At 44.2% G+C, this 20,533-nt stretch overlaps 1 protein-coding gene across 1 annotated transcript in view; it reads left to right on the top strand.

Annotated features, from left to right (window-relative positions):
- Nucleotides 1-333: 333 nt before the first annotated feature.
- Nucleotides 334-20,533, top strand: part of TMEFF1 (transmembrane protein with EGF like and two follistatin like domains 1) — a gene marked incomplete at its 5' end in the record, with an annotated part of 130,343 nt that continues 110,143 nt past the window's right edge. The window contains one exon of the mRNA XM_056331498.1: nt 334-580. Coding sequence (XP_056187473.1) covers nt 334-580 — 247 coding nt within the window. The remainder of the gene's footprint in view (nt 581-20,533) is intronic.

Genomic DNA, 20,533 nt, shown 5'->3' with positions numbered 1-20,533 from the left:
CGGCGGCGGCGGCGGCAGCAGCAGCCGCCTCGGCTCCGCTCCCTTTGTTGCAGGCGGAGCGGCGGCGCTGCCGGGCGCCGCGCACAAAGGAGCGCGGCCGGGGCGAGGCGGCCCCGCCGGCGGGCAGGCGCGGAGGCGGCCGCCGCACACCGCCGGGCTGCGGGGGCCGCGCTGTACCGCCGGGGCCAGCCCTGCCCGCGGCCGGGCACCGGGCGGAGGCGGCGGCAGCGACGGGTCCGTGCGGCCGCCGCGGCGGGGATGCTGAAGGTGTGCTCCGGCACGGCGGAGAAAGGACGGTCCCGCCCGGGCGGCGCCGCGGGCTCCGGTTGATGCTGCGGGCCTGCCGCCGCCGCCGCCATCCCGCCGCCGCTGCCGCTCCTCAGCCGCCCCTCGCCATGCTGGGAGAGAGCCCGGCCGCCGCCCGGCCGCTCCTGCGAGCGGGACCCCCCCCTGGCGCTGTGCTACACCTCGGCCCTCCTGGTGCTCGCCCTCTCCGCGCTGCCCGCCGGCCGCGCCTCCCACCCCCTGCCCGGCGCCGAGTGCCAGGGCGGCGGCAAGGGGAAAGGCATCAACTGCTCAGGTAATGCCGCCGGCTCCCGCCCCCCGCCCCGCGGGCAGCCCACGCGTGCACGTGGAGGGCCGAGCGCGGCCCCCTGCCCCCCCTGTGCCCCCCCCGCCCCCCCGATCCCCCCTGCCCTGCCCGGCGCGGCGCGGCGCTGCGGGCGGCGGAAAACAAAGGAGCGGCGGCGGCCCCGGCCCCGGGTGCGGCGGGCCGGCGCCCCGGCCGGCAGGGAGAGCCCCTCCCCGGGGTGGGGGGTGCGGGGGAGCCCCCTCTCCAGCGGGTCCCGCCGCAGGGAAGGAGTTTGCCGCCGGCTCTCGGCTTTTGTTCCGCTCCGCGCCCCCCGCCGCGGTGCCGGCAGGTGCCCGCCGCCCGCCCCGGCCGCCCCCGCTCCCTCCCGTCCTGCCGGCAGCGCAGCCCCGCACCGGGCTCGCGGGGCTGCGCCCCCCGTCCCACCCTGCCCGTGTGCGCAGCCCAGCCCCGGGCCCGGGGCAGCCCCCACCCGCCCGGCCCCTTGCCGCGGAGGTTCGCTCCGTGTGAGACGCCGACAGCGAAATACCCTGGGATGTGCGCGGAATAAGCTTTTTAGGGATTTTCCCTGCCTTGGGTGCGCGACAGGAGAATGCCTGGTGGTGCCTGCCCATCCTGTGCAGAAGTAGGTGCTGGTATAGCACAGTTTCAATGGAGATGAATCGGTTCGGCGTGACAGCAGCACGTTTTCTTGCATCTTGAGGGATACGGTGGTGCTTTTAAAGTAGAGCAAAGTAAATACATGCAGCATAAAGTTTACTGTTTGTTGGAAAGACTTGTTTTTCTTCTGAAACTGGTATCTAGAAATGCTAATATTTATTTATTTTTCTTGCTGGTGTTTGACGCCGGGTTATTCCGCGGCGAGGGCCTCCCGAGTGCCTTCTCCAAGGTGATGAACGTTCCTCGCCCGGTGCGCGGAGCCCCCGCTCCCATTGTCTTCTGCGGGAGCTGGGAGGAAGCTGGGAGGGCCGTTCCCACCTTGGAAGGAACTCTCGGTACCTTCCCGGAGAGGGTCCCCAAACTGTCTGACGGCTTTCAAGGAATGAGTGAATGGAATAGCGATCTTCCTCCCAATTACATTTTGTAATATGGATAATGCTGCTAAAGCCGGCCATCAAACTCACAGACCAGCAAGCTGTGGCAAAATGATTTTGCAATATAATAATTCTGACTGCTCTTCAGTCTTGATATGCTCATCTACTCTCTATTTTACCCTGTTTAGACATACACCCGTTAAGAGTCCGTGTTACCACAATGCTACTGTTTTACTGCTTGCCTGAGTTTTCCATTCTATTTGTATGAATATCATGGTTATTTTTAAAGAGAGGTTAATAGGTTAATGTGTCACTGGTGTTAGCGGCTTACCCGTCAGAGACATGTGGGTCATTAAACCACAGCATGTGCATAAATCATGGAGATTAAATATGGAAGGTTGATGAAATATAGAAGGAAGTTTCTAAGATAATGTGGAACACACAGATACCATTATTTAGAAACCATCACAGAAAGAGGGCTTTCCGACCTGGAATTAGAAAACCGTATGCTATATTGAAGACATTCAGAATAATTCGGTTTTACTAAAAATAGGCAGAGCAAATATATGTGCTATATATGAGCATGTGGCAGGAGCTATTTTTAGTGTAACTGCAAAAATACAGAAGGAAAATTTCATTTTAAAAATGCAGTAGTCAGATTCTGCTGTATGTTAACTGTTTCATACAAAGCTGCAGTGTTTCAGTTCTCAACATTAATTTTGAAAGAAGTAATATCAACACATATTATCTGGGACAGATTTTCACCTCACTTTCCTCTGCATAGCTTCATTAACTTTTACTGGATGAGCGGCTCTCTGCAAAAGATGACTTTCCCATCTTTACACATGGGGCCAGCTGTTGGCATTAGCACCTTTCTCAATGGACTACTATCATGTAGATTGCTATTTATATTGAAAGGTAAACTTAAGAACACTATTACTACTTTTTCTTCAAATGTTTGGACTCTAAATACCTTCCACACTCGGAGAAGCAAAACTCTTCTCTCCTCTGTTGTTTTGTCATTTTGATATTTGCATTGGGTTGACCTGCTGCCCTGGAACAGTTTCTTAAACTTTTTGGGATGGTTCCTGAGCTTATAACATTTTATCACTGCTAGATTATGTAGCTGCCTTTATTTTTTGTTAAATTTTTAGGAAATGCTGAACTCCTCTCCTTTATTCCTCCAGAATATGCTGCTTAAGAAAGTTTGCTGTAGCAAAAGTGGAGGAAGGACACAGTCAGACAACATGAAAATTAAGATATCTTTTTCAGTTTACTTCTGCCCCTTTGCCAGATGCATTGCAGTTTGCTCTATTGTTAAATTATTATATAATTACATCATCCCTGGCCAAGTGAAGAACATACAACTAAGTGATTAGAGCAGAAAACAGGGCATTAAGACATATCTGGAGTTAACTGACAACGTGGACTTGTGTTTGTTCATCTTTAAATCCATACTTTGCTAAGCTAGGAAGATGAAGTAGCTCCATTTTACCCAGAATGGAGTAAAAAAAAAAGCTGGCATTTTAGAGGTGTTATATTATTCCCAGTGCTACCTGTAGTCATCTTCTGCAACAGTTCTGATACTCACTGCCTGTGGGTAGGGTGGTGTGATGCTTGCTTCTCTGCTCAGGCTATAAGACAGTTGTGTCCTTAATAAAGGCTGTGAACTACAGGGGGGTATTAAGCATCCCAGGTGTAAAGGTAAGTACAAAATGTAGTTAGTGCACAAGCTCCTGACCCACCGGTACTCCCCAGAGACACATAGGCTGCGCGTGAGCATCTTCAGTTTCAGTCCAGTTGAGTCTCTGGTGTGAGGTATGCTCCGGTCACGTGTGGCAGCCACAGGGGTTGCAATTTGATCATAACTGACAAAACACTGAAGATTTTGGTGAAAGATAACACACACTTAACCAGTGATACTGCTCAGTGCATTGGTTTGGATTTGTACACCCAGGATGTTCAGTAACAGGAGTATGTTTCTTTTGGTAAGTTCAGCTTGCTATTCTTTCATGTGGTAAAATATACTTATTTGGCACAATTCCACACACCTCCAATGCATCTCATAGGCCATATGCTGCTCCTGGTTTCTTAAATTCTCTTTGAGTAAACATAAAGAAGAAAAAATTGTTTTAAGATAGCTTATTGAAGATTGAGTGAGGTCAAGGAAAAATTAAGGACACCTCTTTCATGGAATTCCTCTTCTGAGGGGTATGAATGCTTTTCTTTTGCACAGTCATAACATGTCTGAAATAGTTTGTAGATAAAAGTAGATAGAAATTACCGATTAGGGAGAAGAAAGGGGATAGAGGGACAAAGGAAAGTATCTATCCTGTGATAGGGTTATGTGATGGCTGAATCTATGATGTGCTGTTTATTAAGCATGGAAGTACAAGCTGTCAAAAAGCTTGTAAATTTTTAGAGAGAACAGCAGAGAAAGCTACAGTGGAGCCATCCTTCACCATATATACATTATCTTAACTTCCGATATGCTTTGGAGAAATGGTTTCTGCCCTGAAATAACTCATGGAGTAAATAAGACAAACAAAGAATGTGGAAACAGTAGAAAAAAAAAAGAGAGATGAAAGAAGAGAATGTGGTAAGCCAACAGGAGTGCAACAAGCAAAGCAAAATTCATGTGTATGCTATTTTAAAATGTGGTAGGGTGAGAAGGGTGAGGAGGACACCATCAGTAGGACAAAAGTGTCTGAAGGCTGGGCAACAAGAGTGGGTCCGGAAGAGGGATGGGAGTGGAAGGTGTCAACAGGTACACAAGCAGAAGGGAGTAAGGAAGCAGTATGAGAAAAGATACACAGCCGAGAGTGGGAGCAGCTCACAGGGGGTGGGCAAGGGTGGCAAGAACTGGCCACATCATATGCTTTTGTTTTCAAAGCATGCCTGTTTTCCATGTGCAAACAGAGTTTTAGAGGAAGAAGAGTTGGGAAGAGCACAGAAGGTGAGTGAGATGAGCAAAAGGAGATCCAGTTTAAATGCAGATAAGGCAAAAAGGTCCAGAAGTGTGATCGTAAGTCTGCGTAGTATACAACAGAAGAGAAAAAATATATTAATTATTGATTACTGCACACACTCAAAGAGGGAGCAATGCATTTGAATTATGGCTGCTGTCACTGTTGCTGGAGGTGCATGTGGCACCACAGAAAAATACTTCTTTTTGTCTCATCCTTGCTTCTGTCTACTTTCCACCATCAATGAGTGCCATCTCATTCAGAATTTGCAAGTCTTTTTCCTCAGCACCTCCTGCTGAAGCTGTTGTTCCTGCATATCCCTGATGTGCAATCAAGGATGTTCAACTAGGGACTCTTTATTTCCATTACTCTGTTAGATGCCTTCGAGTCTGCCCTCAAGATCCTGTAGCAGGGATCCCCCAAGCTTACTATCGCTGGATACCAGTGCTAGCAGAAGAGACACAGCATGCACATTTCAAGAAAAAAATTATCTGCTCAAGCATTGTCTGTGTAGCACTTTGATGTGATGCATGTAATGTATTTGTACCTGCTGTAATCAAAGACTAGAAATTAAGAACATATCTTCTGTATTTTGTGTGTGTGGTGGGTTGACCTTTGCTGGATGCCAATGTCAGTTGTAGCATACCGCTTTGCTGCCTTCAGCTCCAGTTCATATCAGAGCTCTAACGTGTCTGGTACAGCAGCGCTCAGTGGTGGCATTGCTTCATTCAGGCTGTTCTAGTCTACTGTTAACCTCCACCCTCTGCCAGACTTTTGCACTGGCCATACGGGACTGTTAAAAGGTGAGTGCGTCTTGTTGATCGCTCCTTGGCTCACAGGTGGGAGCCAGGGAGTCCCGGTTTGTGTGATATTGCTGCCGGTGCACTGTCCTGGTAGCAATTGGCATCTGCTGTTCTTCAGCTTGCAGCAGCCCCACAGCAAAGGGATCTTCGTAGAGGCCAGGCAGGGTAGATAGCTGTTTGATCTTTGTATTCACGGTGGCTACACCAAAAGCTCCTTGGTACCCCTTTGGGTCCTTGAAGTACCCTTTCTGAAGTAGTCTATGCCAAGGATACAAGGGGCCTCTGAGCAGGTCACAATAGAGTGCTTTTCCCACTTGTCCCCTGTTAAGCTTGCCTCAGCCTCCAATAAAGACAATTCTTGGCATCACTCCAGAGATCCAGATGTGTTCTGTGCCCCTGTACTCTGATGGCACCAGCATACACCAGTCTACCAAAGCCTTATACTTCTGTGGGTCTAATGTGCCAGGCCATCAAATCCACACACCCGGTCATCCCATTCCTCCTCCCGGACAAAGGCAGGGACCCTCTATTCCTGTTCCTGGTCAGAGTATTCACTGTCTGACTCTTGCGGTGCCAGACCAGAAGTCCCCTCATCAGGATCAAGGGCGATGGTTTCAGTTCTATGTCTGGGATAGTGTTGACTACTTTCTTGTGTCTCTACAACCACTATGGTGACAGCCTTCTTGGGTGACCCCTTCCTAACAGCTGTCTTCCCTCAGTTTGTGTACAGGGGCTTCCAAATTAAAGGTGGTTTCACCATCCCACTTCCTCATGCCCTCCCCCTGGTCATGCAGGAAGAATCAGAGTGCACCACGTGGCTCCCTTCCCCTCTGACTGGGGCAGGAGAAGACTGATTTCTTGGGGTGCCCCTGACAGCCAAGGTGCTGGCCTGCAGGGATGAGAAAGTACAGAGATTTTCTTCAAAGTCTGGGAGCCAAGAAGACACTGTCTCCATGGTTGGTGTATCCATATCCAGGCAATACACTGCTGCCAAGCTGTTAGAATATGACACTGGGGTACTTTGAACAACCTTCCTTCACATGGCCCATGTAGACAGGAGATCCTTTGGGTCTTTGGAGGCCTCATCATTATCTATATCATTGTAGATGACTTGCAGTAGCACTATTTCTCTCAGGTACTGGATGCTTTCATCTGCAGTAGTCCACTTTCCTGGGGACTTCACAAGATCTTCCCTTGAATGGATATCTTGCCCTCACACTTGAGAGGAGCCACCCCAGGGACTGCAGCTTGCTGCCTCTTTTCCAATTTCTCTCTCAAATATCCAGTTTCTAGGAAGGGATCCCAGCTGTTGGGCTTCCTTACCTTCCAGTTGCTGCCTGTCAGCCCTGTTATCCCTGCATCAGAGCAGCCAGGCAGCAATCTGCTCACTTGGCTGGCAGATGTAATATTTCTGCATATCTCGAAGTTCTCATGGGTCAGGGACTGGGTATTTTCCATTTGCTGTCTAGATTCTCTCACTCCTTCCTCCAATTTCTTTGTTGAAGGACCAGCTTCTTGATCAAAATTTTCCTCTTCTTCCTCCTCCCTTACTAATCATTATGGCCCAGTTTTCTTCTTGTCCACTGTTTCTTTTTCGCTACTGGGGCAATTACTCCAGATGTTGTTTGTGCCCCTATCTCAACCATGGTGTCCTTAGTTGCAGTTTGGGTCCCTGCCTCAATCACAGTCCTCTGAGAGTACTGCACTGTAGCCCAGGCCCCAGGACAGTGCTAGAGGCTGTTGGTTTTCATTGGGGTAGGCAAGGCACCCGTCTACTAGGTGGCATGTCAGTGTGCCAGGGTTGCTTTGCCTGTTCAGGTGTAAAGTCCCAACTTATGGCGGGCAATAACTGTCCTAGGAGTCTGCCCAAATCCTTCCACACACCCTGCCAACTAGAGACCACCCATTTTAGGGCACATTTCAGTATTGCCTCACCCAAAAGTTGTCTCCTTTTATACCAGGATAAGACCAAATTCCACAAAACCCATACTGTGCCAACAGTATTAGCTAACAGTATTAAACAGCCCATATAAGGGTGAGCAAGGACCTCAGGATCCTGCATAATAAACCCATCCACATCAGTCCTGGGCAGGGAGAGGGAGATGTATTCCCTCATCTTCTCCACAAGATAGCTCCCCCAGCACAACCATCAATGCCAGGACAAAGCACATAGCCATTTTTTCTATTAACATGTTCCCAAGCTTAGCAAAATACAGAAAAGCAGTTCAGACAACAAACTCTGTGACCCACACAGGAGCTTGCCACTTGAATAACTAATATAGCTGTAGCACACTTAACTGCCATAAAAACGGCACCAAAAAGGACTGTGGTGGGTTGACGCTGGCTGGACACCAGGTGCCCACAAAGCCGCTCTGTCACTCCCCTCCTCAGCAGAACAAGGGGGAAGAATGAAAAATACCCTCCTGAGTCAAGATAAAGGCAGTTTAATGAAGCAACAGCAAAAGTTGTGGGAGCAGAAGTGAAGGAAAACGAAAGATGTTATTCTCTACTTCCTACCAGGAGGGGATGTTCAGCCACTTCCCGGGAAGCAGGGCTTCAATATGCATAGTGGTTGCTCCAGAAGGCAAATGTAAATAACAGATGCCCCTCTTCCTCCTCCTTTCTCTTAGCTCTCATACCTGAGCAGACATCAGATGGTATGGAATATCCCTTTGGCTAATTTGGGTCAGCTGTCCTGGCTGTGTCCCCTCCCAGGATCTTGCCCACCCCCAGCCTACTGGGGGCAGGGCAGGGGGGGAAGGTTGGAGCGACAGCCTTGGTGCTGTGCGAGCGCTGCTCAGCAGTAGCCAAAACCCTGCTGTGTTATCACCACCTTTCCAGCTACCAGCACAGGCACAGCTCTACGAGGGCTGCTGTGGGGCTCAGCCAGACCCAATTCAGTGTGTGAGCCACCAGCAGTACACTCTTCTTCAGTGCCTGACAGTTTGTGGGGGTGGTGGGAGATGGCAAAATCTGAGATCACAGTGGCCAAACCAAAGCAGGGGAGTACTTGGAATACTTTGTCTTGGCAGGACACCATCTCTGCTTGAATGTTGCCCTTGCTTTTGCTAACTCTGCTTCCTTCCAAAAGGGTTTGATAGTTGCAGAATGAGACACTGAGAATTTTTAAAATGCTAAAAACCTAAACAAATATGGCTATGGTAGGGTTAGAAACACAACATTTGATGCACAAGTTCTCTGTGCCTCAGGAAACAGTTTCATAGGGAGATGATTATTCAATCACCTTTGCAAGGATTTCTTTCTCAGAAGCATCTAAGACACGTCAGCACTGAGAAGGCATGCTTCCAAAGGTGCTGTCTGTATTTACTGGCAAATTATAGCTGTAGGGTTCAAACCACGATGAACCGTCACTACTTTAAGGCATGTAAGAGCTGAAACCTTTGCCTTTTTCCTGAGAATAAGAAGGGGTCTAAAGCTACTCGCATCTGGTAGTTCTACACTTGAGGTGAAGACTGGAGTTTATGAGTGAGTTGGCCAAAATGAGCTTTATGTACGCTCTTTCTCACTCTAGGCCTGTGTGTTGTCTGAAGCTTGGGTCCAGACTCTCCTTGCTGTGACAGGGAAGAGCTGAACACCAGCACGTAGGTCCCTTGACCCTGCCTGTGTCCAACCCACGTGACAGGTGTGAGCACTGGTTTGGGAGGATATAAATCTCAGGCACTGCCGGTGTCTGGAGCTTGACCTTGTTTCTGCCTGGGCTCAGTGGGGACTCTGAACCAGAATGAGCTGTGGCCTCAAGACTGGCTTTCATCGTGCTTATCAGCTGGAGCAGACATACCCTTTGTGGGTTTTGTGAAGATTAAGTGGGTGAGGGTTGGTGGTTTTTTTCTGGTATGCCATTCTAAGTTATACAAGGCCAAAATTTGTGCTGCAGAAAATGAAGCCACATTGATGAGAATGCAGAGGCAGGGGATGGAAGAAAGGTACAGGTTCAGGTAAATTATCCTAATTGTTTTAAGAAGTACACATCTTTTTATGTTTGCATAGATAAACTTGATCTGAGATGGTAGATGGGGCTAGGATAATTGGTTATTTTATCTAAGATACTATGACTTATCTTCCCGTAAAAGAATTATAACAGTCAAGGCAAATAAACCGTGATATGTGTTTGTGCCAATCAAACTTCTGAAGTAAATGATCTAAACAGAGTCAGGTTACATATCACTTTGAGAAACTATTGTAAGGCATGAATATAAATCAACTATAAGTAAAAAGTTAAAACAGTGATTAAAAAGAAAAATTAAAACTCAGACAGTAACATGCACATACTTGTTTCCCTTTAGTGTAATTAACTAGACATGAAATGTCCTTGCAGGGCAGATTCTTATGCTGATTAAAGAGCCGAAAGGTAATTAAAGGAGAATTGAAAGTGTCAGAATAGCAGAAAATCATCTCATAACAGGTGTCACTCCATCATTGTCACTAGTGGGAACTGGTAGCGTGATGGAGCAATTGAGGCTTGACTGAGAGGACTGGATTGAATCCAATTTCTTTATCATTTTTTGAAAAGGGGAAAAGAGGAGATATGTTTGTTGTGGAAAATATTGCCAAGGAAACATTCTTTCTGCACCAAGACCTCTCTGATAATTCCAGTTAAAGGGAAAACAAGAAGTTCTCACTCTTTTCTTGCTATTGATATAAGGATAAGTACTCGGTACTTATAACCTGCTGGTTTTCTTCTAGACTTGACAGTAGACTGGATAAAGGGGAGAGTTAATATTTACTTGGACTTGGGGAAAAAAAAAAAAGCAGCTGTGGTCAAGGTTTTTGAGTAGAAAAGTACAAAGACAGAGAATCCCACAGAAAATGGCAGGAGGCTCAATTTACCCTTTTTTCTATAAAGAGATTATCATGTTTCACCATTGATCTGTCAACTGAAACTGCCTGTGACTTTTCCAGCCTGTGGTCAGACTTTGGCGAGTGTCCACAAAGCAGGTAGTGGCAGTAGTTCCCAAAATAACTGTAGCTGTTAGCATTTGGGAAAGAAAAAACGCTGAGCACCAATGTTGAAAAAGGATCTATTCTTCTGACTCGAGACTAGTGCTTATCCTCCTTGATAAGTCCCTACAGATGCTGTAGAACGACAGCAGTGGTAAAGGACATGTCATTTTTGAGATAAAAGCCTGTCTTTTTCTAAGCAGTCTGTAATATTCAATGGATCTGAAGACCAAGGAAGTTCTTTATAAATTATTCTTAAAAAAATAGTTCTATCTGAAGAATAGATTTAGCTAATAAAATTGCAATTAAATAATGTGCTGTAAACTAAACAGCCCTCTCTAATTGCTGTAGTTTATTCTTAGATCATCTTGAAATTCTAAGAATTCAGAGATACAAATACAGGAAGAAGAAGAGAAAAAGCGTGAGAGAGTGAATTGTGTTTTGTGGAGTTCCTAAGTGTATGGTGAAGGGCTTGTTTGACTAAATCAATCCATGGCAGATTTTATTTTATGAAACAATTTCTTAGCAAAATGGGTCTTCTTTGTGTGATATTTTTCTTCAAGAAAAAGAATAAGAAGATGCAGAAAAATCTGGTTAGGAGTAAGTTCAGCTATGAAAATTGTGATCTGATGAAATGGAAGTTTCCTGGAGAACCTTGAATCTGTCCTTTTGTCTTGCTGAACACCAGCAATGTATTTTCAGTTCTAATTTAGTTTGCAGGCGGCTTCAAGGGGATCTGAAGGCAGAATTATTAAGTATATATCTAGTGGTGCCATTAGTTGTTTAAATAGTTCAGATTTATGGGTCATATGTTCTTCTATTTATTTATTTGTTTGCTTTTAAAAAGCCAAAAAGTCAGGTAATTTTTTTGTTTTAAAGAATCTTACCAGGGAACTTTTGTCTCCTTTGGAGTGGGGAGCAAGATGCCAGTGAAGGTCTTTGCTAGAAGAGTACCTAGAAGTCTTCTGTCATTGCTGACCTGGTTATGTCCCCAGACCTGGGTGGATGGGAGCTGAGAGGCAGACCAGGCTCTGCGTGCATTTGCATATCTATTGCTGGCGTGAATTTCCTTGTTTAAGTGAGCAATTTAATGTTACACTGATATCAATTTTTTTTTAAGTTGTGCTAAAACTGCCTCATTGGTCATAGTGCAGTTTGTGAGGAGGTGGTGTTTGACTAGCAAATCGGGATTTATTCTAGGATAATTTAAATTCTCATTATAGTAGACAGTTTCTAAGGACTGAAAAGACAGGACTTTTCTGATAGTAGATTATGTGTTACAGCAACAGTGTTTAAAGGATCTGGTTCAAAATAAAATTAAATCCTTGTAATACCTCTATTTTGACTTAGTATTATAAAAATAAATTTAGTTGCAATTACAGTCTTGAAACACCTGCATTATATAACCATGTTCAAGCTGGCAGGATCCTCATCCATGCTTCAGAAATAGCGTTAATTAAGACCTGCAGGAAAACATGTGAAAATGAAAGAAGAGAAAATCAGGAACAAGACAGAACTGTCAGTAGTTTTTCTGAAGGGACCTGGCTTCTCTCAGTAGATGCCAGCTCCTCCCCTAACCCCTTTCCACCAGGCTGAAACCTCCCTGTGTCTCTGTATATCTTAAATAGGTGCAAACCTCTGTGCTTTCATAAGATGCATAGAATAACCTTTAGGGTGCAGGTGAACAAGAAGACGAGTATGATGTTCTTGACAAACAGGGTGTTGAGGACTTGAAATGGTTCTTTTCAGGTCTGGAGGCCAAAACCTCCTGAAGTCTGGCTCTGCCTGGCCACAAAGCTGCTGTAGCCAGCCTCATTCCAGCTGCTTGGCTTGCTGGCAGGCGACAACCCGGTTCCTCAGGGAAAGGCCCTGGGGCATCTCCTCTGGCTCACACCAATCTCACAGGATCAATGTGGAAGCAGATGGGGTGCATGGGGGTGGCGACTTGAGCCAGAGAGCTGGATCTGTGCAAACTCTGATTAATCTACCCTTGATCACCGTAGTGTGTTCAGATGAACACAAAATGCTCAGCTTTAGGTGCTCCAGTTGCTTCACCACAGATCCAGCCCTTATTATTTCCCAGAATGGCACATTTCCACCCAACTTCAGGAGTGACACATTGCAGCTTTCACCTACTGCTGACCAAAAAGTTCTGCTTTAAGAAGCGCTTAACCAGTCTCAGTTACCAACTCGTGAGCACTGCCTTGTGTTGATGGAAGAAGAAACACACAGCCCACAGTGAAATCATGCTGTCACATCTACTTGTGTATGACTATAGAAAACCTATAAGCACACGTATTTTGGCAGCGGGTGAAAAGGTGCTCCATTGCTTAAACCTGAAGCATACGGAGGCGTTCGCTGTACCTTACAAGAGTTTTACTTGCTCCCCTGTTCAGAGACTGTTTCACACGCAGTTTCACATGTGACTACAAAGAATGAGTGATTAGATAAGCATCATTTGCAGAACTGCTACAATTCCTCCAGAATTTTAAATCGAACAAGAACCTTAACAAAAGCAGCATGAAAGCTTGAGATATGGGCAAGCTAAAGGTGTCTGTGCTATGCAGAAAATGCCCAGAGTAGTTCAGGCATTCAAAATGAGTGAGTGCTTTTGAAAATGTAAATTTTAATCCTTAAGGGTGTCCATGAAACACAAGAGCAAGATATAAAGTCTTTAGCTGGCTGATGGGGACAGCTCAAACAGTACTTTCAACAGGTATTTCCACAGAAAGTTAGATAACATTTGTGGCTGGATAGTAGTTCGCTGCTTTAAAACTCAGAATAGCATTGATCTAATTAAGTGTTTACATTTTGCTAATTAGTATTGACTCTGATTGTGTGCTGCCTTTATCTAATCCCTCTGGGAGAAGCAGAGGTCAGTGTGTTGTGCCAAATGGGTTCTCCGGGGAAGAAGGGAGCAGCAGAAAATCCGTAGGCTAAAGAAAGGCCCCTGCCTCCAGCCGAGCGATACCACCATCTGCAGTAGTGGGCAGATGAACGGTTACTTTTCTAAAGAACCGTGTTCCTCCAGCAGCTTTTCCTTCTTCCCCAGCCTCTTGCAGAACTTTACCTAGACAATTCTGTGAGGCAGAGTTCCTTTTCCCTGTCTTGATTTGAAGTACAATTTTATGGAACTATCATTTCAAGGTTATAAAAGTGGAAATAAAATAGGCAGGCTCCTGTTGAAGTGTTAGAAAATTTTTCTTGTGTAAAACATGGGTTGGAAAAACAATTTGTTTAATTGTATTTCTTCTCTGTTTAACTGCAAAGAATGTCCTTTTCTTTGCATGCATGGATGTTTACACCTACAAAGGATGTCTTTGTGAAAACAGTTATATGTGTTTGAAATGTGCAAAATTGATTCTGCGCTGTAAGAAATACTCCTTTTCATGTCAGAAACTAGTGGCTATGGTAGGGAAGAAACAAAAATTTTGGCTAGAAAACGTCAAGAACAGTTGCCTGATTATTTTTTTTTTTTAAGTGAGGTTTATCATTAATTCGATGCTCTTTGTTAAAACATCTCTCTGTAATATAGAAGGTTTATCCAGGTGAGAGGACACAACCTGCACATTTGCAAGTGATATTTGTGCTACTGGCTGAGCAAACAAAGAGGATCACTGGAACCAGACTCCGAATTTGAGTGTTTTGGGTGATTTATCTACCAGATGGTAAATGCAGTCCAATGTAAAAAATTAGTCTGGGAGCAGAGAATCAATCATCCAGCACACTGATCAGCAAAGGGATTTGGGTGTTATAGCAGAAAAATTAATGAGCTGGCAATCCACTACAGAGCAGCATTAAAACAAAAGGATACTATACTGTAATAAAGAGTCCTCACCCAGAAGACAAAAGAGATGAACATACTGCTTTATTAGACAGTTGACAAACCTAATCTAAAGCAGTGTATTAGATACCAATACCCTGACATTATTCAAACATAATGATTAAAAAGTTCAGTATCAAAATCTGGAAATCAGAGTTAATTTAGGAAAGTGAGTTTTTTCACTGCTTTCACATTTGTTTCCCAAATACATAGGCTCTTCTATCATGGGAATTTCTTATTAGTATTCTATATTATAGTAATAGATATGTCTATGCTATTTAAAATCACAGTACAGTGCATTCAGAAGTACCTAATGAAAGATTGTTATACCAATACTAGCTTTATGCCATAGTTATATTTTTCTATAAAAATCTTGAAAATGTGTCCCTATCCCCTTTCAGTTACTCAGGCTACAAGAGACCAGAACAACTTTACCACCAAAAGCTCTTCATGATTTTTTCATGGGAAGCCATTGAGTCTCCATCTAGAAATGACTAAGAAAAGGTGGATCCTGTGCTCAGATTCCACTTTTAAAGTTTTTTTTTTATTATTTTTTTTTTATTCTAAGGATTGAGTGTAGGGTAGGCTTTTTGGGTAAACAGCACTATGTACAGGCTGCTTCTGCAGGGAGGAAAGGTGGCAGTCAGGTCTGGCCATGCTGGTGTGGGACCACTTGACACAGATGGAAAATCTACCTGTGGGTCCCCTTCTCAAGCCTGAGACATTGAAAGTTACTTCTCTGACTGCAGGTAGCTGAAAGAAGTAGGTTGGAAAATACCTCTTTTCTACTGTGGAAAGATACCTGAAACTGCTTTTGTGCGTCCTCTGTGAGTAACCACTTTCATTTCTGAAAACGGTCAAGGAGATAGGAAGCCTTATATGCCATACCGTCCTCCGATTTTGGTCTTTTTTTCTTTGTTTTGGTTTTTCCCTTGGGAGTGGGGTTTGGTAGGTCAGTGAACAGCTAGCAAAGCACATAACAAAACCCTCCAGTGTCCCCGAAACCCTTCAGTGTCCCTCTGCATTATGGAAGTGTAATCCCCAAATTGTCTTTCACTTAGTACTTCCTGCTCAGGTTTTTTTGTTGTTTGTTTGTTTCTGGTTCTGGGGTTTTGTTTTGCTTTGTTTAGTTTTAAATGGTTCCTGGAGAAAGATTTCTACAAACACAGGGGAAAGGAGCTGACAGCCTGACCAACTAAACAGTAGAGTGAAGCCCACTACCTAAGGAGTTTTTCCACAAGCACTAACCACTGCTTAAAATCAAGAAGAGCTCCTAGATCGTGGTCCCTGTGAAAAACAGATTTCTGTATGTACAGAGTGAGCAGTAAGAACCTGCAAATATTAGCCTTACAGAGCTCTGCAGATTAGGGGTATAGAAACAATTTTCCACAGACTTGCAGGAGCTGTAGCCAAGGCCGTACCAAAGTGACAGACTGGGTTGCCTACATTTATCCGAGCCACAAAGACATGTTTGCCTTTAAATTATGCAGAGAACATAAAAGTAGTTTCTGATGCTGTGCTGGATTACGCTTACACAGCTCCAGTGCTAATCAAGTTCAGCCTGAGTGTAAATAGGAACTGTACCTGTCAGTCAGTGTTTGTGTCTCTCAGGGCTAAAATTGTCTTTTTATTTAATTTCAGTTGTATGGGTGTGAGATAAAGGGCAGAGTTTAGTCATGTGCATATTTACATTTACGTGTTGTTTTTTTCTTCTGCTATACTTATATGAAGATTTTTGCTGGCTATATTTTTTCCTGACATTTTGGATGTGTACAACACCATTAAAGATGGCTGGCCAAGGCTGTGGCCCTGCGTTCAAACAGAAAATGCCGATTAAACTCAGACTGGCGGTAACGCAAGATCTATCAGTGCCACAGCAGCAAGATGAGTCGGAGCAGGGATGATAACATGCCTGTGACCCTGGTCTCGTGCCCCTCCTCACCCTGGGCTGGCTGGCTGTGCCTGGGGAGGACGGGGCTCTGCTCCTTGCTCCTTGGCCAGCTGTCAGAGGGCGCCTGGCGAAGTTGAGATGTCCTTTGCAGTGTCTAGGCGAGGGCAAAATGAGAGCCACCGAGACAACGTTCCTTGATTCTCCGCTGTAACCTGTATGCCAGGTAATAGCAGCTAATTTATGGCAATTAGGAAGTCTCCCTCCAGAGCTGTAAGCTGACACCAGGCATATTTTGGCAGTGTCCACTAGCTGTGTTCCTCAGCCCCTGAACCGCAGGGAAGACAATTCATGAGCTGGCTAATCCATCCTTACATTTGCCGAGGGAATCCCCAGCAGGGAACCATGAATAATTTCCGCCTGCTTCGTACTGCATGACTGGCATGACAGGAACCGGGGGAGATGGGTGAATATATTGAAGGAGAGGTGGCGTCCTGTCCATCCTTCAAATAAGGCTTTGTTCTTGGTTCAAAATACTGGGCATCGGAGGTCTAGTGGCTTTGCCCAGCTTGCTGGTGTGGTGGGCTACGGAGATGCCGTCAGCTCTGAGTGAGCTGGAGCTCATTGGTTCTCTGCAAACCTGGTGGCCTCACCAGCCCTGCAACAGCCATCACTATAAGATGCAACGAGACAGCCTTGCTGTATGGATGCCATGCTGTAGCCCAACTGTAAACTCCTGGCCCCTGCAAATCCTTTCAAAGCTGGCAAAGGGGGTTAGCAGGAGCTTTGGGAATTGTATTTCTCCTTGTGTTTCAGTAAGGATAGATGAGCAGGCAGAGAGGAATTATTAGCTATAGATTTATCTGACAAGAATGTGTACAGGAGAAAAACGTATTTCAGTGAGCTGAGCAACTTCTTGGCAGTGATTTGTTTTTTAGAGGCGTAATATAGTTGTTAAAGTTTGAAAGGAATGGAGCTGGTGGCTCAGGTCCTTCCCTGGTTTCTGTAACTTACTGGAATTACCAGAATTCATTAAGAAACCTGAACGATCAACCGGGGGCTTGTTTGTTTGTTTCCTCCCCATGTCTTTTATGTGGCTGGATTATTTTGTTACTTTTCCAGGAGTTTTCTGACTGTTTAATTACAGTTTTCAAAGCTAGTCTTAAATAGCATAGTATATGGGTGTTTGGAGGAGAGAGTTTATGCAAACCTAATTATGCTCCAGCACCATTCATACTGCTTATGTTTCAGGGATATCACCCAAGAGTTAATTTATTTCCTTTCTCTGTATACAAAATAGGAATTTAATGCTATTTTTACAAAGGTATGTGTATCATAAGAATGTACCAGAATGATTTTTTAATATATAGATCTGCTGAAGGATTTTAATGAGACTGAACTGCAAGAGGAAACTAAGGTTTTTGTAATAATATGAAAACTACCAGATTTAACTGTTATGTTTGAGTCTCTTACATGGAAAATACTCTCTTGGAATTAGCTTCTATATAATATACTGAAAATAAAAAGGTACTTCATTTTTCTTTTTAAATTAGTAGCTACTTAAAATATTTTTTAAAACTCTTTGATTTTGATGTAGACTGGCAGGGTCTGAGGGGAACTGGAGGTATGATTCTACCTAATTAAAGTTTGAAGTGCATCCTGGTTGTTTCCTTCTTGAAATAGTTTTAGCTTCCGTAGCTTTAGAACATTCAGTGCTGGTACTAAAATCTTTCAGACCACAAATACTGCAACAGCCTTTAAATTTTTTTTTATAGGATAACTCACCTTTTTAAGTAAGTTGATGTTTCGTTTCCTGTTATCTAGTTAAGTTCTGCAACTTACATAGAAATAGGTACTTCTTTCTGTGCTTTTAAATAGAAAGGTGATGTTCCCACAAAAAAGCTTGTCATACAGGCCGACTGTCATGCTCACAGTGTCATCCACACAGCTGGAAAAGATCTCCCATGGCATTGAGCCTCCTTGGTCACTATTTCTGCACTCAAGCCCACTCCTCAGAGTTGCCCATTCCTTTCTGATTGATGCCACTATATACTCTTTGCTTAACCGTGTCTTATTAATGGAATTTAAAACCTTGTTTAAAAAGCTTAATATGCAGCTTGTATTAAAAAGAATAGAATAATGAGAATAGACATTAGGGACATTATTGTAAATATTCTTACAATAATCTTGCCCTCATAACTTCCGTCTTCAGAAATTTCCCATCTCAGGAAGATAACCACTAACTTTTTTGGATGTATTTTGAAAGACTTCTAAAACTTACACATGGACCAGACTAGCCTGAAAACTTTATGTTCTTTTTGTATTAATTAGACTTTAAGTTTGGGTGAAAACTTGGATATTAGGAAAATAATGCATTAAGGTATTTAGATTTTTTAAAATAGAACTTGATATATTCAATGAACAGCTTCCACTGCTGTGAATTATTGTATCCTGCTTGAATTGCTTTGAGAAAAAAACATCCAGACAATGAGAAATATCCAGTTAGTGAATATGTCTGGAAAATCTGATTTGAGAACTTGTCTAGTATTGCACAAGGACATAAAAATTACGTTTGCTTGAATAACATTAATTCAGGAATCTTCCTGTTTCTGAGTACTTGATTTGCTCTTTTATTATGGCTTTGCATAGCATTGCTTTTGGAAAACAACCCAAAGCCCTCTCCACTAACAGCTAGGGAAAATACAGACATTTCTTAGGATGGACTGATTTTTAAGTGGCTGTCAAGAAGGTTTAAACCGTTATACCCTGGCAGAGACCTTTCACTTGAATTAGTGGCATAATGGGTACCACTGAAAGTAGCCCTTCTCTGTCAACCAGCCACCAGAAAAATGGACACAGAATTTCTCTATATCCTTACTAGTAAGCAAAGACCTAGCAACTCTGGGTGCTCTGTCTAGGCCTGGGATCCCATGTTTTCCAGTGGCTATTCTTTCACAATCCTTGCCTCTTCCACTTTGTGGTCCCTCTCCTCTGGCTTTACTTGTAGTCTTCTTTCCAGCTCTGCTGTGCCTGCCAGCTCTCTTTCCTTCATAGTCAGTTCTCAGCTTTGTGCTTGGACTGTTTCTGCTCTTGGGCAAGGAGATCACTGAGGCCATACAAACGTGGCATGTATGTGTGACAAGTACACAAGTTTGCCAGAATTGATTTTTGGTACTGAAGCCACTGCTCACCTGGGATACCATGAAGAAGGAACACATGGGAGGGGAAGCCTGTGGCCAGTTTTGCTGGTGGCATGTTACGGATAAACCTCTTCTAGCCGCTTAAAATTTCAAATGGATTGGATGTATTTTCACATAGCAGAATAAAATGGTCTGAGCTTTGGAAATCATATCTCCTTCACTGCACCTTGTGTCTCAGCTCCTGTATACCAATGTGGACAAGCTCAAATTCCTTAATGATACAAGTAATTTTGTTATTTAAAAAAACCCAAAAGACAAAACACCGTATGTACCCAACTGCATTCTTAAAAACTACACAACTGGAAATATTCTATGGAAACAATGAGCCTGTGTGCTATAAACAAAACATGACCTTATGATGTTATACAACATTAACTACAAATACAGTTCCCAGCTCAGTGTATTATTGCAACTTCAGAATTAGCAAGTTTCATTAAAATCAAAGAAATCTGTGTTTGCTTGGGAAGCTGTTCAGGAATTAGAAAATGTCAACACTTTGGACCATCAGACTCACTTTCTCAAATAAGCCAAGTTTAAGTCAAATAAGTCAAGGTGTCCATTTCCATCGGGATGTTTCTGAGATTCCCTCACAACTTAGTCTGCAGAAACTTTGTACAGCTTCTTCCAGGCTCAGTAAACCTGTTTATTTCTTGTTATTGAAAGGAAAATAATACAAATGTAACAAATATTTATGCTATTTATCTCATAGAAACCTCAGCTGAATAATATTGGTAAATAACACTGGAAAACACTTTTATGAGCCAAGCTGCTGAGAACTGACCTTGCTTGGGGTTTCACCCTCTGGCTCCTGGCTGTGTATTGCACCAAAGACTTTGTCCTACCTCAGCCTTTGGTGCATCTCGCTGGCATCTGGGTCACCTCACTAAAAAGTGGCAGAACACTAATGTAGCAAAGTCAGTATTTTCTTTTCTTGCTGTTACTACTGGCTTTACCAACTGTTGTGGCAAGTACCAGAGGTGACAGGGCCACGAGGCAGAGAGCAGGGAGAGATAACGAGGAGATGTGAAGCCTCATTCCCTTAGGTGCCAGCAAGCTGCCTGCAAAACCATACCCTTGTCGCACCTGGAGAAGGTCCTGTAGTGGGAACTCCTGCCAACACTTCGCTGCCCAGCCGATGGAGTGGTGTAAATTCCAGAGGTTAACCAAACAGGAAGATAAACTCTTTCAGAAAGAATATGTACCTCTTTACTTGGCTGGTGGGGCCATATATGTATTTTACATATGGAATGAGTTTTGAGTGAGTTCTTGCT

The sequence above is a fragment of the Falco biarmicus genome, chromosome 3 (assembly GCF_023638135.1).
Source record: "Falco biarmicus isolate bFalBia1 chromosome 3, bFalBia1.pri, whole genome shotgun sequence".
Taxonomy (NCBI): domain Eukaryota; kingdom Metazoa; phylum Chordata; class Aves; order Falconiformes; family Falconidae; genus Falco; species Falco biarmicus.
This window is presented reverse-complemented; position numbering and strand designations above follow the sequence as displayed.